The sequence below is a fragment of the Artemia sp. Qi Xiang Cuo genome, chromosome 13 (genome assembly GCF_049724085.1).
Source record: "Artemia sp. Qi Xiang Cuo chromosome 13, ASM4972408v1, whole genome shotgun sequence".
NCBI lineage: Eukaryota > Metazoa > Arthropoda > Branchiopoda > Anostraca > Artemiidae > Artemia > Artemia sp. Qi Xiang Cuo.
Window position 1 is genome coordinate 29,315,066 of NC_142806.1, and position 19,580 is coordinate 29,334,645.

The 19,580-nt window shown below is 37.5% G+C and overlaps 2 protein-coding genes across 2 annotated transcripts in view; both read left to right on the forward strand.

Moving 5' to 3' along the window:
• Window positions 1-19,580, forward strand: part of Snup (snurportin-1) — a 118,809-nt gene that overhangs the window by 65,273 nt on the left and 33,956 nt on the right. Inside the window, exon 5 of the mRNA XM_089098797.1 lies at window positions 9,030-9,227. Within this exon, the coding sequence (XP_088954923.1) occupies window positions 9,030-9,227 (198 nt within the window). The remainder of the gene's footprint in view (window positions 1-9,029; window positions 9,228-19,580) is intronic.
• On the forward strand, window positions 2,127-5,111 carry LOC148945162 (sodium-dependent nutrient amino acid transporter 1-like). Its single transcript, XM_089099433.1, has 2 exons — window positions 2,127-3,883; window positions 5,024-5,111. The coding sequence occupies exons 1-2, from the start codon at window positions 2,127-2,129 to the stop codon at window positions 5,109-5,111; spliced, it is 1,845 nt and encodes a 614-aa protein (XP_088955559.1).

A 19,580-nucleotide genomic window follows, 5' to 3' on the forward strand; every position in this document is an offset into this window, starting at 1 on the left:
GGGGACTATGTAAATTTCATCGGATATAGCTGAAACCCAGTAAAGAACAAACTACGGGACAGAGTAACTAAAAGTTAACATATTACAAACATTGCCTCTTGCTATTCCAACTAAGAAAAAGCCAAAGGGTTTTTCCTGTTTTCCGGGTTGCAGTGGTAGCTAGCAACCTAGTAAGAGACGATCACGTCGAATGCTAAGAAATATAATAGCCTATAACTCCTTAAAATAGAGTCAGATCAAAACAAGAAGTACAAGATTAGAACCGCCTTGTCCAATACCCCTATATAGGAAACTAACTGTCTCTTGCCTTGAATAACATGGAAAATACATTTGTTTGAAAATCAAGAAAAGTGAGTGCAACTGGGATATTCTGCATCGAGGGCATCTTTTTTCTTTTCTTTTTTTTCTTTTCCACAGATAGCTTGACACTGGAACATCATAGAAAGCTGTTTAATGGCTCATTTTAAAGGAATCTAGTGCATGTTTGTAATTAATTTATTTTGTAATGAAATCTTTTTTCACGATAAAACTTCATTTTTCATGTACACTGAATTACGATTATGAATGACGTCATAATCGTAGGCTGTAGTACATAAAGGCTCAATCATCGGATAAAGCTGAAACCTAGTAAAGGACAATCCACGGCACATAGTAACTAAAAGTGAAGATAATACAAGCATCTTTTGATAAGTTTACATTACATTAAAAGACGATCATTGGAATAACAAACCCTTGCATACATTGGATTTAGTTAGCTACTTGATTGTTTTAGGTTCGTCTCTTACTATTTCAAAGAAGAAAAAGCCGTAGGCTTTACCTGTTTGTAATCAGGTTATTATCCGGGTTGCAGCGGTAGCTAGCAACCTAGTAAGAGACGATCACATCCAATGTTACATAAAAAGACGATCATTGGAACAACAAACCATTGCATACATTGGACCTAGTTAGCTACTTGACTATTTTAGGTTCGTCTCTTACTAATTTAAAAGAAGAAGAAGCTGTATGTTTTTTCCTGTGTGTAATCAGGTTATTATTAATGGTTAATGGTTCAGGTTATTAAAGTATCTGGGTGTCAGCTGTAGCTGGACACCTAGTAAGAGACGATCACGCCCTATAAAAAAGTAAGAAATATATTTAAAAGAATAAAAGAGCTCCTAAAGCTAGAATCAAATCAAAAAACAAAGTATACTGTTAGAACTGCATTGTCCAACACCCCTCTATAGGAAACTAACTGTCCCTTGGCTTAAAAAACAAGGAAAATATATTGATTTGAAAATAAAAAAAAGTGGCTCCAACTCCAACCACGATATTCCACATCAACAACAGGTTTGTTTTTTCCGTTGTTTTTTTGGTACAGCTGGCGGGGCACTAGAAAATCATAGTGAGATGTTCAATGACTCATTTGAAAGGAAATTGATGTATTTAAAAACCTTTCATAAGTAACAAAAATAATTTTTAAAACAAAATCATTTTTCTTACAAAAAACTGCATTTTTCCGTAGCTCTGTTGTAGAAATTTTACTATTATCATCGAAAATCCAAAACAGGATTTTTACCATTATAAAAAAAACATGTAGATGTAGTTACGTAAAATACAATAATTTTTGGGGGTACTAACAAAAAATCAGATTTGTCAACTGAAACGAGCTGAAAATTTTAAATAAAATAATTTTATTTAACTGCAAACTGCAAAAATATTTATGATATCCGAGCAATAATTTTAATTTTTTGATTCAAACTAGGAAAATACATGAAAATTTTAAAATTAGTTTTTTTTTGTTAGGTTGTAACTACTTGAAATGTTATTTTATTTGCCAGTTCAAAGTTACAATTGTCTCCTGGAACCAAAAATTTTTGACTTAACTTCTAAAGTTTGCATCTCTATAACACTATGTTATTTCAAATAAAATTGGAAAATTTCAAACAAATTTTGTTCTATTTTAGTTCTCAGTTCAGAATCGACAAAGTTATTATTTAAATTGCATCAATATTTACGGTGTCAGAGCAAGAATTTAGTGTTTCAATTCAAACTAGAAAAATACCTAAAAAATTTTAAAATTAGTTTTAATTTTTCGTTTGCTAAAAGAGATTTGATACGAAAGGAAGGCTTTAAAAGAATTGAATAATATGAAAGGAATTTTCTGTTGTAAATCTAAGCCGCACAAGATAAATGTGGAAACGACCGACGAGAGAGCAACATGGGGAAAACCAGTGGAGTTCGTATTGTCATGTATTTCAATGTCTGTTGGATTGGGAAACATTTGGAGATTTCCGTTTACAGCCTACGAAAATGGAGGGGGAGCATTTTTGATTCCCTATTTAGTAGTTTTATTTTTTATTGGAAAACCTCTTTATTTCCTGGAAATGGCAATGGGCCAATTTTCAAGTTACGGCTCAGTGAAAATTTGGGAGGTTGCACCGATCGTAAAAGGAATTGGTTATGGCCAGGCGTTTGCCACCTGGTGTGTTGTAACATACTATACTAGCTTAATGGCACTAATATCTTTTTATTTTATTGCTTCATTCCAAAATCCACTGCCCTGGACCTATTGTGACCCAGTTTGGGCAAATGAGAAATGTGTTGACTCATCAATGAACCGAACAAATTCGTCAATATTTGGAAACTTGGAGAGTCCCTCTGACCAATATTTTAGACGAAATGTTCTACAGCAGATTGAAAATATCGACAATGGAATTGGAGCCCCTGAATGGAGGCTGACAGTTTGCCTGTTATTCTCGTGGACAGTCATATTTCTCATACTTGCTAAGGGCGTGTCTTCATCGGGAAAAGTTGCTTACTTTACTGCTTTGTTCCCATATGTTGTCCTACTAATACTCCTGATCCGAGGTGTGACTTTACCTGGGGCTTATAAAGGAATTATGTTCTATATCACGCCTCAATGGGACAAAATTTTGGAGGCCAAAGTCTGGTATGCAGCCGTGACTCAATGCTTCTTTTCACTTTCCGTTAGCTTTGGACCTATTGTTATGTTCTCAAGTTACAACAACTTCAAGCAGCCTATTTACAGGGACTCCCTCATCATCACTTTCACGGACACAGTGACTAGTTTGCTAGCAGGTGTGACAATCTTTGCTATTCTTGGCCATTTGGCGCACGAATTGGATGTTGATATTACGAAAGTTGTTAAAGGCGGAACAGGCCTTGCTTTTATTTCGTATCCTGAAGCTATAGGCAAAATTCAATATGTTCCTCAGCTATTTGCTGTACTTTTTTTCTTGATGTTGTTTACACTTGCTATAGGAAGTGCATGTTCATTGACTGGATGTGTCATCACCGTTATTAATGATGACTTTCCTCAATGGAAAAAGTGGAAAATTAGTGCTGTTGTTTCAGCTATTGGTTTCGCTTGTGGACTTGTCTATGTCACACCGGGTGGGCAGTACATTTTAGATCTTGTGGACTATTTTGGAGGAGGATTCATTATTTTCGTCATGGCTATTTTGCAAACTTTTGCTATCTCCTGGATTTATGGGTATAAGAAGCTCATCAGAGACATCTATTTCATGCTTGGCAAAAAGCTGAGTATATACTGGGTTATAGAATGGGGATTTTTTATACCCATTTCACTGTTGGTCATCTTTGTCTATTCCTTGTTTTACTACGAACCACTGAAGATTAGAGACGACTATATGCCAGCTTCTGCAACAGCTGCTGGTTGGATTCTCGCGCTAATCGCTGTTAGTCAAATACCGATTTGGGCTTTTGTAGCTGTAAGAAAACAAACAGGTAGTACACTACTTGAAAAACTGAAAAGTGCATGCAAGCCAACAAAAGAATGGGGCCCGAAAAACCCAAGTGAACGTCAAGACTGGATACAACACTGCCAAAAAGAAGAGAGCGACACGGGCGACGTGTCGCCCGTGTGATCTCGTCCTACAAAATTCGTATTCAGCACTGATTATTCCCTACAAAACTACTCTTCAACAAAGCATATGTTTCGTTGCATATAATTTGCTGCAATCTCTTAGCGTAGTTCCTAGACTACTAGCCAAAAGTAATCAACAACCATAAAAGGCACAACTGCAGCTGTTGCAAGTAAGCCCCGTACTCCGTATTTGCAAGGATAAACAATAAAAGCACAGCTTATTTTTATCATAAAAAGAATAAGCATGTGAACAAATCAGCTTCATTATTCCTGAACTAATGGAACTTTGCCATCATACAAGGTACCAAAGAGAAAAAGAGACGTTACTTTCTAGAATTCAATGGTACGAAGTTACGGCGCGGTACAAATTTTGTGGACCAAAGATAAAAAGAGAGATTACTTTCCTGGAATTCTACTGTACAAAGTTACACCAAGGTACAAAGTTTGTGCATCAAACAAAAAAGATATAACTATCCAAGGATTCTGAGATACAAAGTTCATTTTAATTTCATTGATTTACGCCAGTGAAGAATTTCCGTAAGCCAATCAAATTGTTCCTTAACCATCACCAGAAAGAGACTTGAACTTTTTACTTAATAAATACAGTAGAAAAGGCACCGAAGTTGAACAAGGGTAAACAGAGAGGTGGAACTCGATGCATCTCCTTCATCAAAAATCAATACGCACCTTCCAAAAAGAGAAAGAAAAAGAAGAGAAAAAGTACAAGGAGATCGAGATAACTTATAACTTATTGGAGTATCTTGCTTCCGTAAGCTGAAAAGCCGTCCTCTTTAAATTCTAGGAAGGCAATAGGCCCACCTTTTTAAAACTTGATTCGTTCCAATTTGAAAATTTATGGCTGTGAAAAGGAACGAATAGTTGAATAGTATTTGTTTGTTTCTCTTGTGCGCAATTTTAACCCAAAAAAAGAGCAAAGAGTATCAGTTTAGGCTTCAAACTGGAAACATCTCTGTGTCAATTGTGATAAAAAAAATGATATTTGATGAAAAAGTGTGCTTCCGCAGTTGTATAGGTATAAGATGAAAAAAAAAACCTTTAGATGAAAAAAAAACCTGGTGGAAAAATTAACACTATTCAAATCTGTGACCGCCTACAATTTTTATGTCACTCAATCAGTGAAGAAAATGCTAGTTTGCTAAGAAGAGAGAATGCATACTTGGAAAGAATAGATTCCCTACAAATGGAAATAGCAAAGAAATCTTAAACTCCTCTGACTGTCCCCTCTAACAAGATGTTCACTTTCATTTTTGACAAGTTTTGATTCTCGCAGTCACTTGCAATTCTCGCTGCCGCTTATCTTCTAACCGGATGTTACATTGTTCTCGCTGTTGCATATCGCATGTTTTGTAACCGCATATTTTTTTTGTTCTTCACTTTCTTTTTTGACTCGTAATTCTCGCTGCTGCTTACATTTTAACTGCATATTTCTTTGTTCTTCAATTTCCTTTTAGACTCGTAATAATCTTGGATCTGCATTTTCGTTTTTGACTCGTTTTAATTCTTGCCGCCGCTTATCATTTGTACATCCGAGGTGATAACAAGCCGTTGGATTATTTATTGGATAATTAGATCTACCTGCAGAACCAGTTTTTTCGTATTAACTCATGACCTAAGCTTGTTTTTGGACTTCTATAATTGAATCGCTCTAAAATCCCCGGTTGTTTATTGGAGAAATTATTACGTTTAAGCTATAAGATTGAAAACAAAAGCTTATATAGGACTGTGGTATATGTATTGTGAACTGTGTTTCTGCTATTACAATAATGAGCGACGACAATCTTATATGGAATCCTATTCTGAATTACATTTGTCGGTTAATTAAAGCCGGGAATCGCTCTGACGATATAGCCCGAAAAGCAGTGGAGTCTTTTTCAGAAGATTCGATTGTTAATGCTAAAGAATTGTTGTGGCCTCTGGCAGGAATTTCTATGGAAACTTTTTTTTAACAACAAATGTGCAGCGGAATCACTCGTTGAAACAGTGAGTGTAAAAGATACAACAGTAAATGCAAAAGTAAAAAGCCCTTCGTTTTTTGGAATTATTCGTCATGTTCCTAATGGAATTTCAGCTGAGCTTTGTGCAATGATACCAAATTGTGTTAAGGTAATATAGATGGGTAGTACTCGATCCTTTAAGATACAGTTCGATAGCAAGCTTCAGTTAAGTGCTGTAATGGATTCTTTGCCAATCTTGGGTTACGAAAGGTTATTAGTAAAGGAATTCAAATTTAAGCCTATGGAATGCTATAATTGTCAATCATTCGGTAGTCCAACTAAATCGTGTACTAGTCCTCCAATCTGTTCCAGGTGCGGTAGAAGTCATTCAAATTCTCAGGCTAATTCTTGCCAAAATGCTCAAAAATGTGCTTTGTGTGGATCTGATAGGCATCCATGCTACAGTAGGGAATGTCCAGAAGCCCAGAAAGTCCTATCTAAGCAATGAATTTCGATACATTACACGTAGCCTCATGGAAGTTAAATGGTGGTGGGAAGAAAACACTACCAATACTGGAGAGATTGCTGTGTTTAAATGACATAGTCTATTCACAGGAACATTTACTTTCAATAGAAGCCACCAGTATCCATAAGTTAAACAAGGGAGTGAGAGCTTTTGTGGTTCCTGCAAAGTCATCTGTAAAAGGTAGACCATCTGGTGGGGTGGCCATCTTAGTTAGTGGTGCATTAAACACTATGTCATATAAGACATCTGACTTTTTCATCGCTGTTAAGATCCATAAGACAATCGTCTTCTCTGTGTATATGCCTACTGACTATAGAAACAGTAAATCTGAAGTGAAAATTAGTGGGGCATCCAGTAAGCTTTCTAATTCTATTAGGAGCTGTCTTAGGCAAGGTTTCGAATGTATTCTTGCCGGAGATATGAATTGTGATTTATTAAATAATAATAGTGCAAGAACCCAATTATTGTTAGCCTCCTGTGATGATCTGTGCCTGACCATCAACGATTCTGACTTTACTTATGTACATAATTCTGGCTCTACCTCTTCTCTTGATTTTATGTTAAGTTCATCAATGTTTGAGAGGCATGGCACATCTCATGTAGATCTGAGTGTTTGTACATCAGATCATTTTCCAATTATAAACAGTTTTAAAATAATTAAAGCAGCTAATGCTGGTTACACCAAAAAGTGGATTACTAGAGAAGATTGGAATAAGATTGATCCTATCCTCTATCAAGCTATGTTAGATAACATTCTAGATAAGATCAAAGTGCCTTTTCAGTTGCTTCAACAGAGTGTGCATATACCAGATAAGAAGAGACAAGTGCTACTTAATATTTACTGCAGTGGAATAACTCATGCTTTATTATGTGCTGAAACGGCTGCTGTCCCAGCACGCAAGGTCAAAGTTGGTACTGAAATTCCTAAGTGGTCACAGAACCCAGTTTTGAGTGAAGCTTGTTATCGAGCAAAATTTTGGCTTGGGATATGGAATGAATGTGATCGGCCTAGATCCTGTGTTGTTACCAAGATTCGTCTTTATAGAAAACGTGAATCTGGAAATCTTTTATCTAAGCATAAATGTGACATTATTCATAAGAATAGTGAGAAGATTAGTCAGGAGCCAAATATGGTATGGAAACTACTTAAACGAAAAAGTAGTGTTATAAAGTCTGAAAATACTCCCCCAAATGAACATGATTGGTTATATCACTTTACTGCTGAATTCTCACCCCCTGATCCTGTGCTCGAGGATAGGTTTAATAGGGAGCTTGATAAGTGTTTTATGTTTTGTAGGTCTAGGTACAGTTTTGTTGTAGGTATTTCTAATTTTGTTTGTTCTATTTTAAAGCTGAAAAAGAAGAAATCTAGAGGTTCTGATAAGCTATGTGGTTTACATTTAGTTCATGCCAGTGATAAATTAATTTGACATCTGCAGCTACTGTTATAGACGGTCATTAACTCCGGTCTTGTTGCACATTTATTTTGTAGGGGGGTAATTACACCGATACTAAAAAAGGGGAAAAAATCCATCTGAATGTTTATCGTACCGTCCAATAACTGTGTGACCAGTTTTAGGTAAATTAATGGAAATACTTGTAGGGGATATGCTCATAGATATAAGTCTTCTACTCCTGACTCCCAATTTGGTTTCACAAAGAGGGTTAGCCACAAGCATGTGCATTATATTCTTGCTAATGTAATGGCAGAAGCACATGACTTAAATGAAAGATTCGGGGCTTTCGATTCGGGGATTCATTCCCAGCTATTCCTGTCGGCTCTTAAGCGCGGGGTTGACCTGTCTGCGATATTAGCATTTAGAAATATGTGTAAAAATCTTCAAGTACAAATTAACATACCGGGTCCAGTTTTATCTTCCCAAATAGTCCAAGTGAAGAAGGGTATTAGGCAGGGTGCAATATCATCGCCTCTACTTTATAATACAAGCATTATAGAAGCGCAAAAGTATGTTAAACCAAGTTTTACATTTCGTGGTGTAGATATTACGTTATTAAATTATGCAGACGATATTCATAATATAAGTAGATCTTTAACTCGTATTGAAGAGAATTTTGATATTCGTAATGAAAAGTATGGAGGGATTGTCCTGTCGTTTAATTCTAGTCAAAGTGAGTTTATTGTTTTTAATGGTGATTCCTCTGGTGCTGTTTGTAAATTTGGAAATAAGCAAGTTATGGGATCTAGTTCCATCATGTATCATTACACTTGGTATTCTATGTGTTTCTTTTTTAATTTTGCATGCATCGTAGTTACTAAAAACGATACGACCACTATTGGGGCGGAAATGATATAATTTATGGTCTTGAAATGTGCTCATAAATATGACGTTACTCATGTGAATATTTTTTTTTTTTTCAAAATTAAGGCTCTTAACGAATTTTCTCAAACTCTTGGCCTCTCTAGATAGTTTTTTCAGGCCAGAAAATCCCAGGATACCAATTTTTATATATATATAAAAAAAAAATATGAAGCTGTGTTAGAGAAAATCCTTTAAAGCTACCTGAAATGCTTGAAATTTTTGTGTTTCATCTTGGTTCTATAAGCAAGTTATGATGGAGTTCTAAGTCAGATCTTTTCTCTTTTTCTTTCTTTGTTTTTGTTTCAAATAGTTATGCGAGTAGAATACTGTCTTTCTTCCAGGGGAAGACACGAGCTTTCGCTAAATCCGGACGATTCTTAGCCCGTCATCCTTCTATGCTTCCTGGCGGTTATATAAACCCAGGAGGGTCATTGACTAGCCGTCCAACCTATATCGACTGTATATACTCTGAATCGATGGAAACTTACTTTGTGTTAGATGTCCTGATGTGGAATGGATTACAGGTTGTTGATTGTGATGTAAGTGTAGATTTTTGTTGGCTACCTTAAGGGGGTACACATAAGCTCTGAAATTGAATTAAATATCTGTGGTAATTGAATCCGTAAGCAGGCTCCAAATCTTAGCTCTTTATCGGTAAAATGAACTCCTCAGGAATATTTAACCATGAAAAAAGGAAGAAAAAAAAAATTAGTAATTTGATCCGTATTTTAAAACTGAATGATGAAATGCTTGAGTAACTTAATCTTTATTTTAATTTAACAGAGCGTAAAAATAAATCTATTTAAGCAACGGTTTCGACACATGCTTATCTAATTTAAGCGACCAAGTAAAGATCAGTTGGTGTTATCTTTTCTTGATATTATTTTCATAATATTTTGGCATAGGTACCCACGAGTACGGCGCGAAAGCGAAAGTGGGGGGGGAGGTTAAGTAGTTATCACAGAGGAAGGATCGGAGTAAATTTCTTTCTACTCTATTTTTCCTAATGCTTTGGTTTTTGGCGAATAACATCCTCCAACTGACGTCATTTGATGTATTAAAGAAGGTGAAAAAAAAAACGTAATGAGTTTGCTGTTTAGCGCGTATCCTGATTGACTGTGCAGGAATTAAAACTTTCCCTCAGAATATAATATGAGCACTTTAAAGGCAATAGACACTTTTCCAAATCCTCACAAGCTTTCAAAATTCACTTTATCAATTTTTAGCAAGAATTGAAGCTGGGTTCCTGTTACAAAAGGGCTGAAAATGGACAATTGAAGTTCTTTTAAACGGACTTGATTTTGGGTTCTTCTCGATAATCATCCCACTATTTCTGTATCAAGCTGATTTATCTATGTCCAAATTTTCAAAAAATTGCACTCTAGTCCTAATTACAAAAAAAAAAATCAAATCCAACGAAATAATGGATTTGAGGCTGTCATCGAATTGGATAGGAAGAGATTATACGAAAAGTCTTATAGGAAGCAGAAACTTCATCGGATGTATTAAAAGGGAAGCTATGAACAGATTGGGGTGAAGGAGGAGCTTCCGCAGCTGTATTAGCCTTAGGTGGCCTGTTGCTGCAAATAATTTTCAGTAGTAGTAGTAAAAGCTATTTTACAGGGTGTGTGTGGGGGGGGAGGACGCAAGTCAGGGCTGTTACTGGTTTTGTAAGTTACTGCATCAGTAGGTAATTCTTAGTAGAGAGGGGTCAGGAGGTACAAACGGGACTCCTTATATGGGCATAGAATACTGACGGGACTCCAAATAAGGGCATAGCCTCCCTAGGGAGAATGATTACGTAATGGGGTCAATGACCTCTTTTTTCCAGGGTCGATTTATTTGATGTTTCTATGTGTAATAACTCCGGGGCGAAGGTTGCACATGCGCATTGAATTCTAACGGGAACAATGTTATTGATCTAGGACTCGAGGGGGAAGTGAATTTCCGAGAAATTGATTGCGTAACCTAATCTAACCTCATGAGCTCGTGACGGGACTCCATATATGGGCATAGAATACTGACGGGACTCTATATATGGGCAAAGAATACTGACGGGACTCCATATATGGGCATAGAATACTGACGTGACTCCATATATGGGCATAGAATACTGACGGGACTCCATTTATTGGCATATAATACTGACGGGACTCCATATATGGGAATAGACTACTGACGGGGCTCCATATATGGGCATAGAATACTGACGGGACTCCATTTATGGGCAGAGAATACTGACGGGACTCCATATATGGGCATAGAATACTGACGGGGCTCCATATATGGACATAGAATACTGACCCTACACCATATATGGGCATAGACTCCGAACCCCACACCAAATATGGGCATAGCCCCCCTAGGGAGAACACGTGGTTAATGGGGTCAATGACCTAAATTTCCAAGGTCGATGTTGTTGTTGTTGTAAGTGCACGCTCTCAGCGAATGTTATGAGTTTCCCGGAATTTGGAACACCTGTGCTGTCGACCTCAATTCACCTATCGTGAATCAATAATTCCCCTTAGAAACAACATATTAATTCCCCTTTCTTGACAGATCAATCAACCAATGACATCATCTGTCAGACTTTAAAAATTTTCGCATAGAAACGATTCTCCAGGAATAGATCCAAGTCATTAATGTCTTTGCCTCGGAAACAACTCTTTTGGTCGAACTCCAAAGGATATTAATAGCCAAAGGCCATGGAAACAATTCTCCAAGAAACATCTTAGCGATGAATTGTTTTAGCGCGGGAATCAGGTTTCTTATTAATTTGAAATGTATTAGCGCAGAGATGCCAAAAACAAAAGGAACACGCTGAATTACGCTTAGGGATTATTTGGGCAAAACTGTTTTAGACAGTTTATGGAACTATTTCGGTGAAACAGTTAGAGACATTTTAAAAGATGATTTTTGAAGAGATTTTAGAAGAGAATTTAATGGTGAAACTCTATGGTCGTTATAATACACAAGTTTCATTTGAACAGTGTTGTGAGGTCCTCTAACCCAACCCCAAAGGGTTCCAATCCTCCTACCCCAACCCCGAAGGAAGCCCCCGGTCCTCAAAGGCCCCCCAAGCTCCCAAAGGGCCACCGGCGCCCCGAAAGGCCCACCCAGACCCCCAAAGGCCATCCCCGGGCCCCCCAAAGGCCCATCGAGCTCCCAAAGGACCAACGGGGTCCCAAAGGCCCTCCACCGGTCCCCAAATGTCCCCCAGGCCCCCAACTGCCCCCCGGACCCCCAAAGGCCCTCCCTGTGCCCAAAGACCCTCCCTGTGCCCCAAAGGCCCTCCACCGGTCCCCAAATGTCCCCCAGGCCCCCAAAGGCCCTCCCTGTGCCCAAAAGGCCCTCCCTGTGCCCCAAAGGCCCTCCCCCGGCCCCCAAAGGTCCCCCGGACCAGAGAAGCGCCGCCGGGATAACACACACACACACACACACAGGCACATACACACACACACACAGACATACACAAACACATATATACACATACATACATACACATACATACACACATAAATACATACATACACAAACACACACAGACACACACATACACACACATATAAAAACAAACACATACACACAAACACATACACACAAACACACACACATAAACATACATATATACACACACATACACACACACATACACACACACACATACACACACACACAGACACACACACACACACACACACACACACATAGGTGAGTGTTGTCTGAAACCTATGATTTGGGATCTGTAATTTGCTATTTCTGACTTTTCATAACCGGAGTTCTTAGTCTTTCGTAGGTGTGTGGAGTCTGAAACCTATGATTTGTGATGTGTGGGTTGCTATTTTTTGACTTTTCTGAGCAGGATTTCTTAGCCAATCGTAGGTGTGTGTTGACTGAAACCTATGATTTGGGATGGTTAATTTGCCATTTTTGACTTTTCTGAGCTAGATTTCTTAGCCTTTCATAGGTGTGTCCTTTCAGAAAATTATGATTTGGGAGGTATAGTTTGCTTTTTGGACTTTTCAGAGCTAGGATTCTTAGTCACTCATAGGTGTTTGTTGTCTGAAACTTCGAGTTTGGGATGAGTAGTTGGCTATTTCAGACTTTTCTGAGCTAAGGTTTCTTAGTATTTCGTAGGTGAATGCTGTCTGAAACTTATGATTTGGGATATGTAAATTACTATTTCGGGCTTTTCTGAGATAGATTTCTTAGTCTTTCATAGGCGCGTGATGTCTGAAACCTATGATTTGGGCTATGTAATTTCCTTTTCTGACTTTTCATAACCGGATTTTATAGTCTTTCGTAGGTGTGTGGTGTCTGAAACCTATGATTTGGGATGTGTGGGTTGCTATTCTTTTACTTTTCTGAGCAGGATTTCTTAGCCATTCGTATGTGTGTGTTGACTGAAACCTATGATTTGGGATGGTTAATTTGCTATTTTTGACTTTTCTGAGCTAGATTTCTTAGCCTTTCATAGGTGTGTCCTTTCAGAAAATTATGATTTGGGAGGTATAGTTTGCTTTTTGGACTTTTCATAGCTAGGATTCTTAGTCACTCATAGGTGTTTGTTGTCTGAAACTTCGAGTTTGGGATGAGTAGTTGGCTATTTCAGACTTTTCTGAGCTAAGGTTTCTTAGTATTTCGTAGGTGAATGCTGTCTGAAACTTATGATTTGGGATATGTAAATTACTATTTCGGGCTTTTCTGAGTTGGATTTCTTAGTCTTTCATAGGTGTGTGATGTCTGAAACCTATGATTTGGGATGTGTAGTTTGCTATTTTCGACTTTTCTGAGCTAGGTTTCTTAGCCTTTCATAGGTATGTGTTGTCAGAAAATTATGATTTGGGATGTGTAGTTTGCTATTTCAGGCTTTTCTGAGCTAAGGTTTTCTAGTATTTCGTAGGTGAATGTTGTCTGAAACCTATAGTTTGGGAATGAGTAGTTTGCTATTTTTGACTTTTCTGAGCTAGGTTTCTTAGTCTTTCGTTGGTGTGTGTTGACTGAAACCTATGATTTGGGATACGTAGTTTGCTATTTTTGAGTTTTCTGAGCTGGATTTATTAGCCTTTCCTAGGTGTGTGTTGACTGAAACCTATGATTGGGATGAGTGGTTTGCTATTTTTGTCTTTTATGAGCTAGATTTCTTAGCCGTTCATAGGTGTGTGTTGTCTGAAACTTATGATTTGGGATGTGTAGTTTGCTATTTGAACTTTTCAGAGCTATGATTCTTAGTCCGTCATAGGCGTTTGTTGTCTGAAACTTCTAGTTTGGGATGAATAGTTTCGCTATTTCAGGCTTTTCTGAGCTAAGGTTTCTTAGTCTTTCATTGGTGAATGATGTCTGAAACCTATGATTTGGAATATGTAAATTACTATTTCGGGCTTTTCTGAGTGGGATTTCTTAGTCTTTCATAGGTGTGTGTTGTCTGAAACCTATGATTTGGGATGGGTGGATTGCTACTTTTGACTTTTCTGAGCTGAATTTCTTAGCCTTTCATAGGTGTTTGTTGTCTGAAACATATAGTTTGGGATGACTAGTTTGCTATTTTTGACTTTTCTGAGCTAGGTTTCTTAGCCGTTCTTAGGTGAGTGGTGTCTGAAACCTAGGATTTGGGATATGTAAATTACTATTTCGGGCTTTTCTAAGCTAGATTTCTTAGTCTTTCATAGGTATGTGTTGTCTGAAACCTATGATTTGGGATGTGTGGGTTGCTATTTTTTGACTTTTCCGAGCTGGATTTCTTAGCCGTTCATAGGTGAGTGCTGTCTGAAACTTGTGATTTGAGATGGTTAATTTGCTATTTCCGGCTTTTATTAGCTAGGTTTCATAGCCTTTCATAGGTGTGTGTTGTCAGAAAATTACGATTTGGGATGTGTAGTTTGCTATTTGAACTTTTCAGAGCTAGGATTCTTAGTCCATCATTGGTGTTTGTTGTCTGAAACCAATAGTTTGGGATGACTAGTTTGCTATTTCAGGCTTGTTCATTTTGAATTTCTGTCATGAAATGCAAGAGTTGGAAAATTAGGGTCTTAGTCCACCAGCTCAGTATTAGGGTCCCAGTTCACCAGCCTGAACGGTGGAAATTCACTAGCTCAGAATTGGGGTCTTAGTCCACCAGCCTGAATGGTGGAAATCCACTAGCTCAATATTGGGGCCTCAGTCCACCAGCCTGAATGGTGGAAATTCACTAGCTCAGAATTAGGGTCTTAGTCCACCTGCCCGAATGGTGGAAATTCACTAGCTCAGAATTGGGGTCTTAGTCCACCAGTCTGAATGTTTGAAATTCAAATTAGAATGAACAAAAACTTAAACACACACAAAAACTTACAAACACGCAAAAAAACTTACACACACACAAAAACTTACACACACACACACATGAAAAATTACACACACACACCCAAACACTAAAAAACACACGACGAAACTTACACACACACACACACACAAAAACTAAAACACACACACACACACAAACTTACACATGCACACGAAAACTTACATGCACACAAAAACTTACATGCACACAAAACCTTACACACACACACACACACACAAAACTTACACACACACACAAACACGAAAACTCACACACACACACCAAAACTTACACACACACAAAAACTTACACAAACACACACACTCACACAAAAACTTACACAATAACACAAAAAAAAACTCACACACAAATTCACAAAAACACACACACACACACACACACACACAAACATACACACACACACACCAAAAATAACACACACACGCCAAAACTTACACACACAAAAACTTACACACACACACACACACACACACACACAAAACTTACACATGCACTCGAAAACTTACATGCACACAAAAACTTACATGCACACAAAAACTTACACACACACTCACACAAAACTTACACACACAAACACACGAAAACTCACACACACACACGCCAAAACTTACACACACAAACAAACGAAAACAAACACAACTAAACACAAAAACACACACAAAAGACACAAAAACTTACACATGAACACAAAAAAACACACACACACACACGCACAAAAAAATAAACACAAAAAAAAATAAAAAAAACTACACAAATAAAAAAACGAACGAATCAAAGAAAGCGAAACAACATACACACACACAAAAACATAAAAAAGCAAACGAAAACTTAAAACCAAACAAAAAAACAAAAAATCAAACAAACAAACACACAAACAAAAAACCAAACAAAAAACAACACACACAAAAACACACACACACACACATGCACACGAAAACTACACATTCACACAAAAACTTACATGCACACAAAAACTTACACACACACACAAACACACAAACACACACACACACAAACACACACGAAAACTCACACACACACACGCCCACACATACACACACAAAAAACACACACACACACAAACACACACACACACAAAAACTAACACAAGAACACAAAAAAACTTACACACACACACAAAACACACACACACACACACACACACAAAACTTACACACACACACAAAAACTAACACACACACACACAACACACACACACACAAACTAACACACACACACACACACACACACACACCCACTCAAACACACACACACACACAAACTTACACACACACACACACACACACACACACACAAACTCACACAAACACACAAAAACTTATATCCACACACAATAGCTTAGACACACAAAAACTTAAACACACACACAAAAAAATAAACCCACACGCAAAAACATACATCCACACAAAAACATACATGCACACAAAAACTTACACACACACACACACAAACTTACACACACTCACAAAAACTTACACTCACACACACAAAAAATTACACACACACACACGAAAACTTACACACACACACCAAAACTTACACACACACAAAAACTTACACACACACACACACACACACACACACAAAAACTTACACAATAACACGAAAACATACATGCACACAAAAACTTATACACACACACACTAAAACTTACACTCACAATTCAAAACTTACACACAAAAGAGATGAGACACACAAACAATTACACACACACACACACAAAAACTTAAACACACACACAAAAAATTACAAACACACTCACAAAAACAAACACAAACAAAAACTTAAAAACACACACACACACACACACACACACTTACACACACACACAAAAACTTACACACACACACAAAAACTTACACACACACACGAAAACATACGCACACACAAAAACTTACACACACTCACAAAAACTTACACACACACAAAAACTTACACACACGCACAAAAACTTACACACACACACACACGAAAACTTATGCACACACTCGAAAACTACCATATCACAGTTACATTGTCTTAATTTTTCAAATTTCATTTTGAATTTCTATCGTGAAATACAAGAGCTGGAATATTTCAGTAGTGACTTGCTGTGCTTTACCTTCTCACAGTTACATTCTCTTGATTTTTCGAAGTTCAATTTGAATTTCTGTCATGAAATGCAAGAGTTGGAAAATTGGGGTCTTAGTCCACCAGCTCAGTATTGGGGACCCAGTCCACCAGCCTGAACGGTGGAAATTCACTAGCTGAGAATTGGGGTCATAGTCCACCAGCCTGAATGGTGGAACTACACGAGCTCATTATTGGGGTCTCAGTCCACCAGCCTGAATGGTGGAAATTCACTAGATCAGAATTTGGGTCATAGTCCACCAGCCTGATTGGTGGAAATTCACTAGCTCAGAATTGGGGTCTTAGTCCAACAGCCTGAATGGTTGAAATTCACATTAGACGAGGTTACGTGCGCACATACACACAGAGAGAGACGACTAACACACAGGGACAACACACACACAAAGAGACGACACCTAACCTTGTCCGGCGAGTATGGTTAGGTTAGGTTAGGTTCGATTAAGTTAGGTTAGGTTAAGTTAGGTTAGGTTAGCCCACATACGCTTCACTTAGGTTAGATTAGATTAGGCGAGAGACATGAAAAAAGTTAGGTGCATGAGTAGGTTAGGTTAGTATAGATTAGGTTAGGTCAAGTTAGGCTAAGTTCGCCTACGTATGCGCGCGTCCGTAGGTTAACCTAGCCTAACCTAACTTAACCTAACCTAAATTAATCTAACCTAACATAACATAATCATACAACTAACGTTTTGCCTGTCTCTCACCTAACCTAAGCTAACCTAAGTGAAGCGTACGTGGGCTAACCTAACCTAACTTAACCTAACCTAACTTAATCTAGCCTAACCTAACCTAACCATACTCGCCGGAAAAGGTTAGGTGTCGTCTCTTTGTGTGTGTGTTGTCCCTGTGTGTTAGTCGTCTCTCTCTGTGTGTGTGTGCGCCCGTAACCTCGTCTAATGTGAATTTCAACCATTCAGGCTGGTGGACTATGACCCTAATTCTGAGCTAGTGAATGTCCACCATTCAGGCTGGTGGACTATGACCCTAATTCTGAGCTAGTGAATTTTCACCATTCAGGCTGGTGGACTGTGACCCCAATATTGAGCTAGTGGGTTTCCACCATTCAGGCTGGTGGACTAAGACCCCAATTCTGAGCTAGTGAATTTCCACCGTTCAGGCTGGTGGACTGGGTCCCCAATATTGAGATGGTGGACTAAGACACCAATTTTCCAACTCTTGCATGTCATGACAGAAATTGAAAATGAACTTCGAAATATAAAGAGAATGTAACTGTGAGAAGGTAAAGCACTGCAAATCACTACTGAAATATTCCAACTCTTGCATTTCACGATAGACATTCAAAATGAAATTTGAAAAATTAAGACAATGTAACTGTGATATGGTAGTTTTCGTGTGTGTGCATAAGTTTTCGTGTGTGTGTGTGTAAGTTTTTGTGTGTGTGTGTTAGTTTTTGTGTGTGTGTCTGTTTGTGTGCGTGTGTGTCATATTGTTTGTGTGTGTCTTTTTTCGTGTGTGTGTGTAAGTTTTTGTGTGTGTGTGTGTATGTTTGTGCGTGATTAAGTAAGTTTTTGTGTGTGTGTGTGTGAGTGATTTTAATTTTTTGTTATTCTAATAGTGTGTTCGAGCGTGTTTGTAAGTTTTTTCGTGTGGGTGTATGTTTTTGTTTGTGTGTGTGTGTTAGTTTTTGTGTGTCTAACCTATTGTGTGTGTAAGTTTTTACGTTTGTGTGTCAGTTTTCGTGTGTGTGTCTATTAGTTTTTTTGTTCATTTTTTATTTCTTGTTCATTTTTTTTATTGTTTGTTTTTTTGTGTTTTTGTGTGAGTAAGTTTTTGTGTGTGTTTTTTTTTTTTGTCAAGTTGGTTTTAGTTTTCGTGTGTGTGTGTGTAATTTTTTTTGCGTGGTTTTGTGTATGTTTTTTTGATAGTGTTTAAGTTTTTGTGTGTGTTTGTAATTTTTTGTGTGAATGTAATTTTTTGTGTGAATGTTAGTTTTTGAGTGTGGGTTTTAGTTTTTTTGTGTGTGTGTAATTTTTTGTGTGTCTCATCTTTTGCTTGTTTATATTAGTTTTTTGTTTGTGTTTGTTAGTGTTTGTGTTTTAGTTTTTTTGGGTGTATTTGTGTTTTGTTTTATTTTTTGTTTTTGGTATGGGTGGTTAGTTTTTTTGTTTGTGTTTGTTTTTGTGTGTGTTTTATTTTTTGTGTTTTATATATGTTGTGTGTTTTTTCATTTGTTCTATTGTGTGTGTTTTAGTTTTGTGTGTGTGTGTGTGTGTGTATTTTTTTTTGAGTGTTTTTTTGAGTTTTTTTGTTTTCTTTTTTTTTTTTGTTTTTGTTTTTTTTTGGTTGTGTGTGTGATATTTTTTGTGTGTGTTTGATTTGTAGTGTGTTTTTGAGTTTTAGTGTGTGTGTGTGTGTGTGTAAGTTTTTTGTGTGTGTGTGTGTG

Bases quoted from the DNA above. Each gene is read 5' to 3' on its own strand.
- LOC148945162 (XM_089099433.1), top strand. From the start codon at position 2,127: ATGAAAGGAATTTTCTGTTGTAAATCTAAGCCGCACAAGATAAATGTG. The intron at 3,884-5,023 runs GTGATCTCGTCC...TCACTCAATCAG, and splicing joins ACGGGCGACGTGTCGCCCGT to TGAAGAAAATGCTAGTTTGC.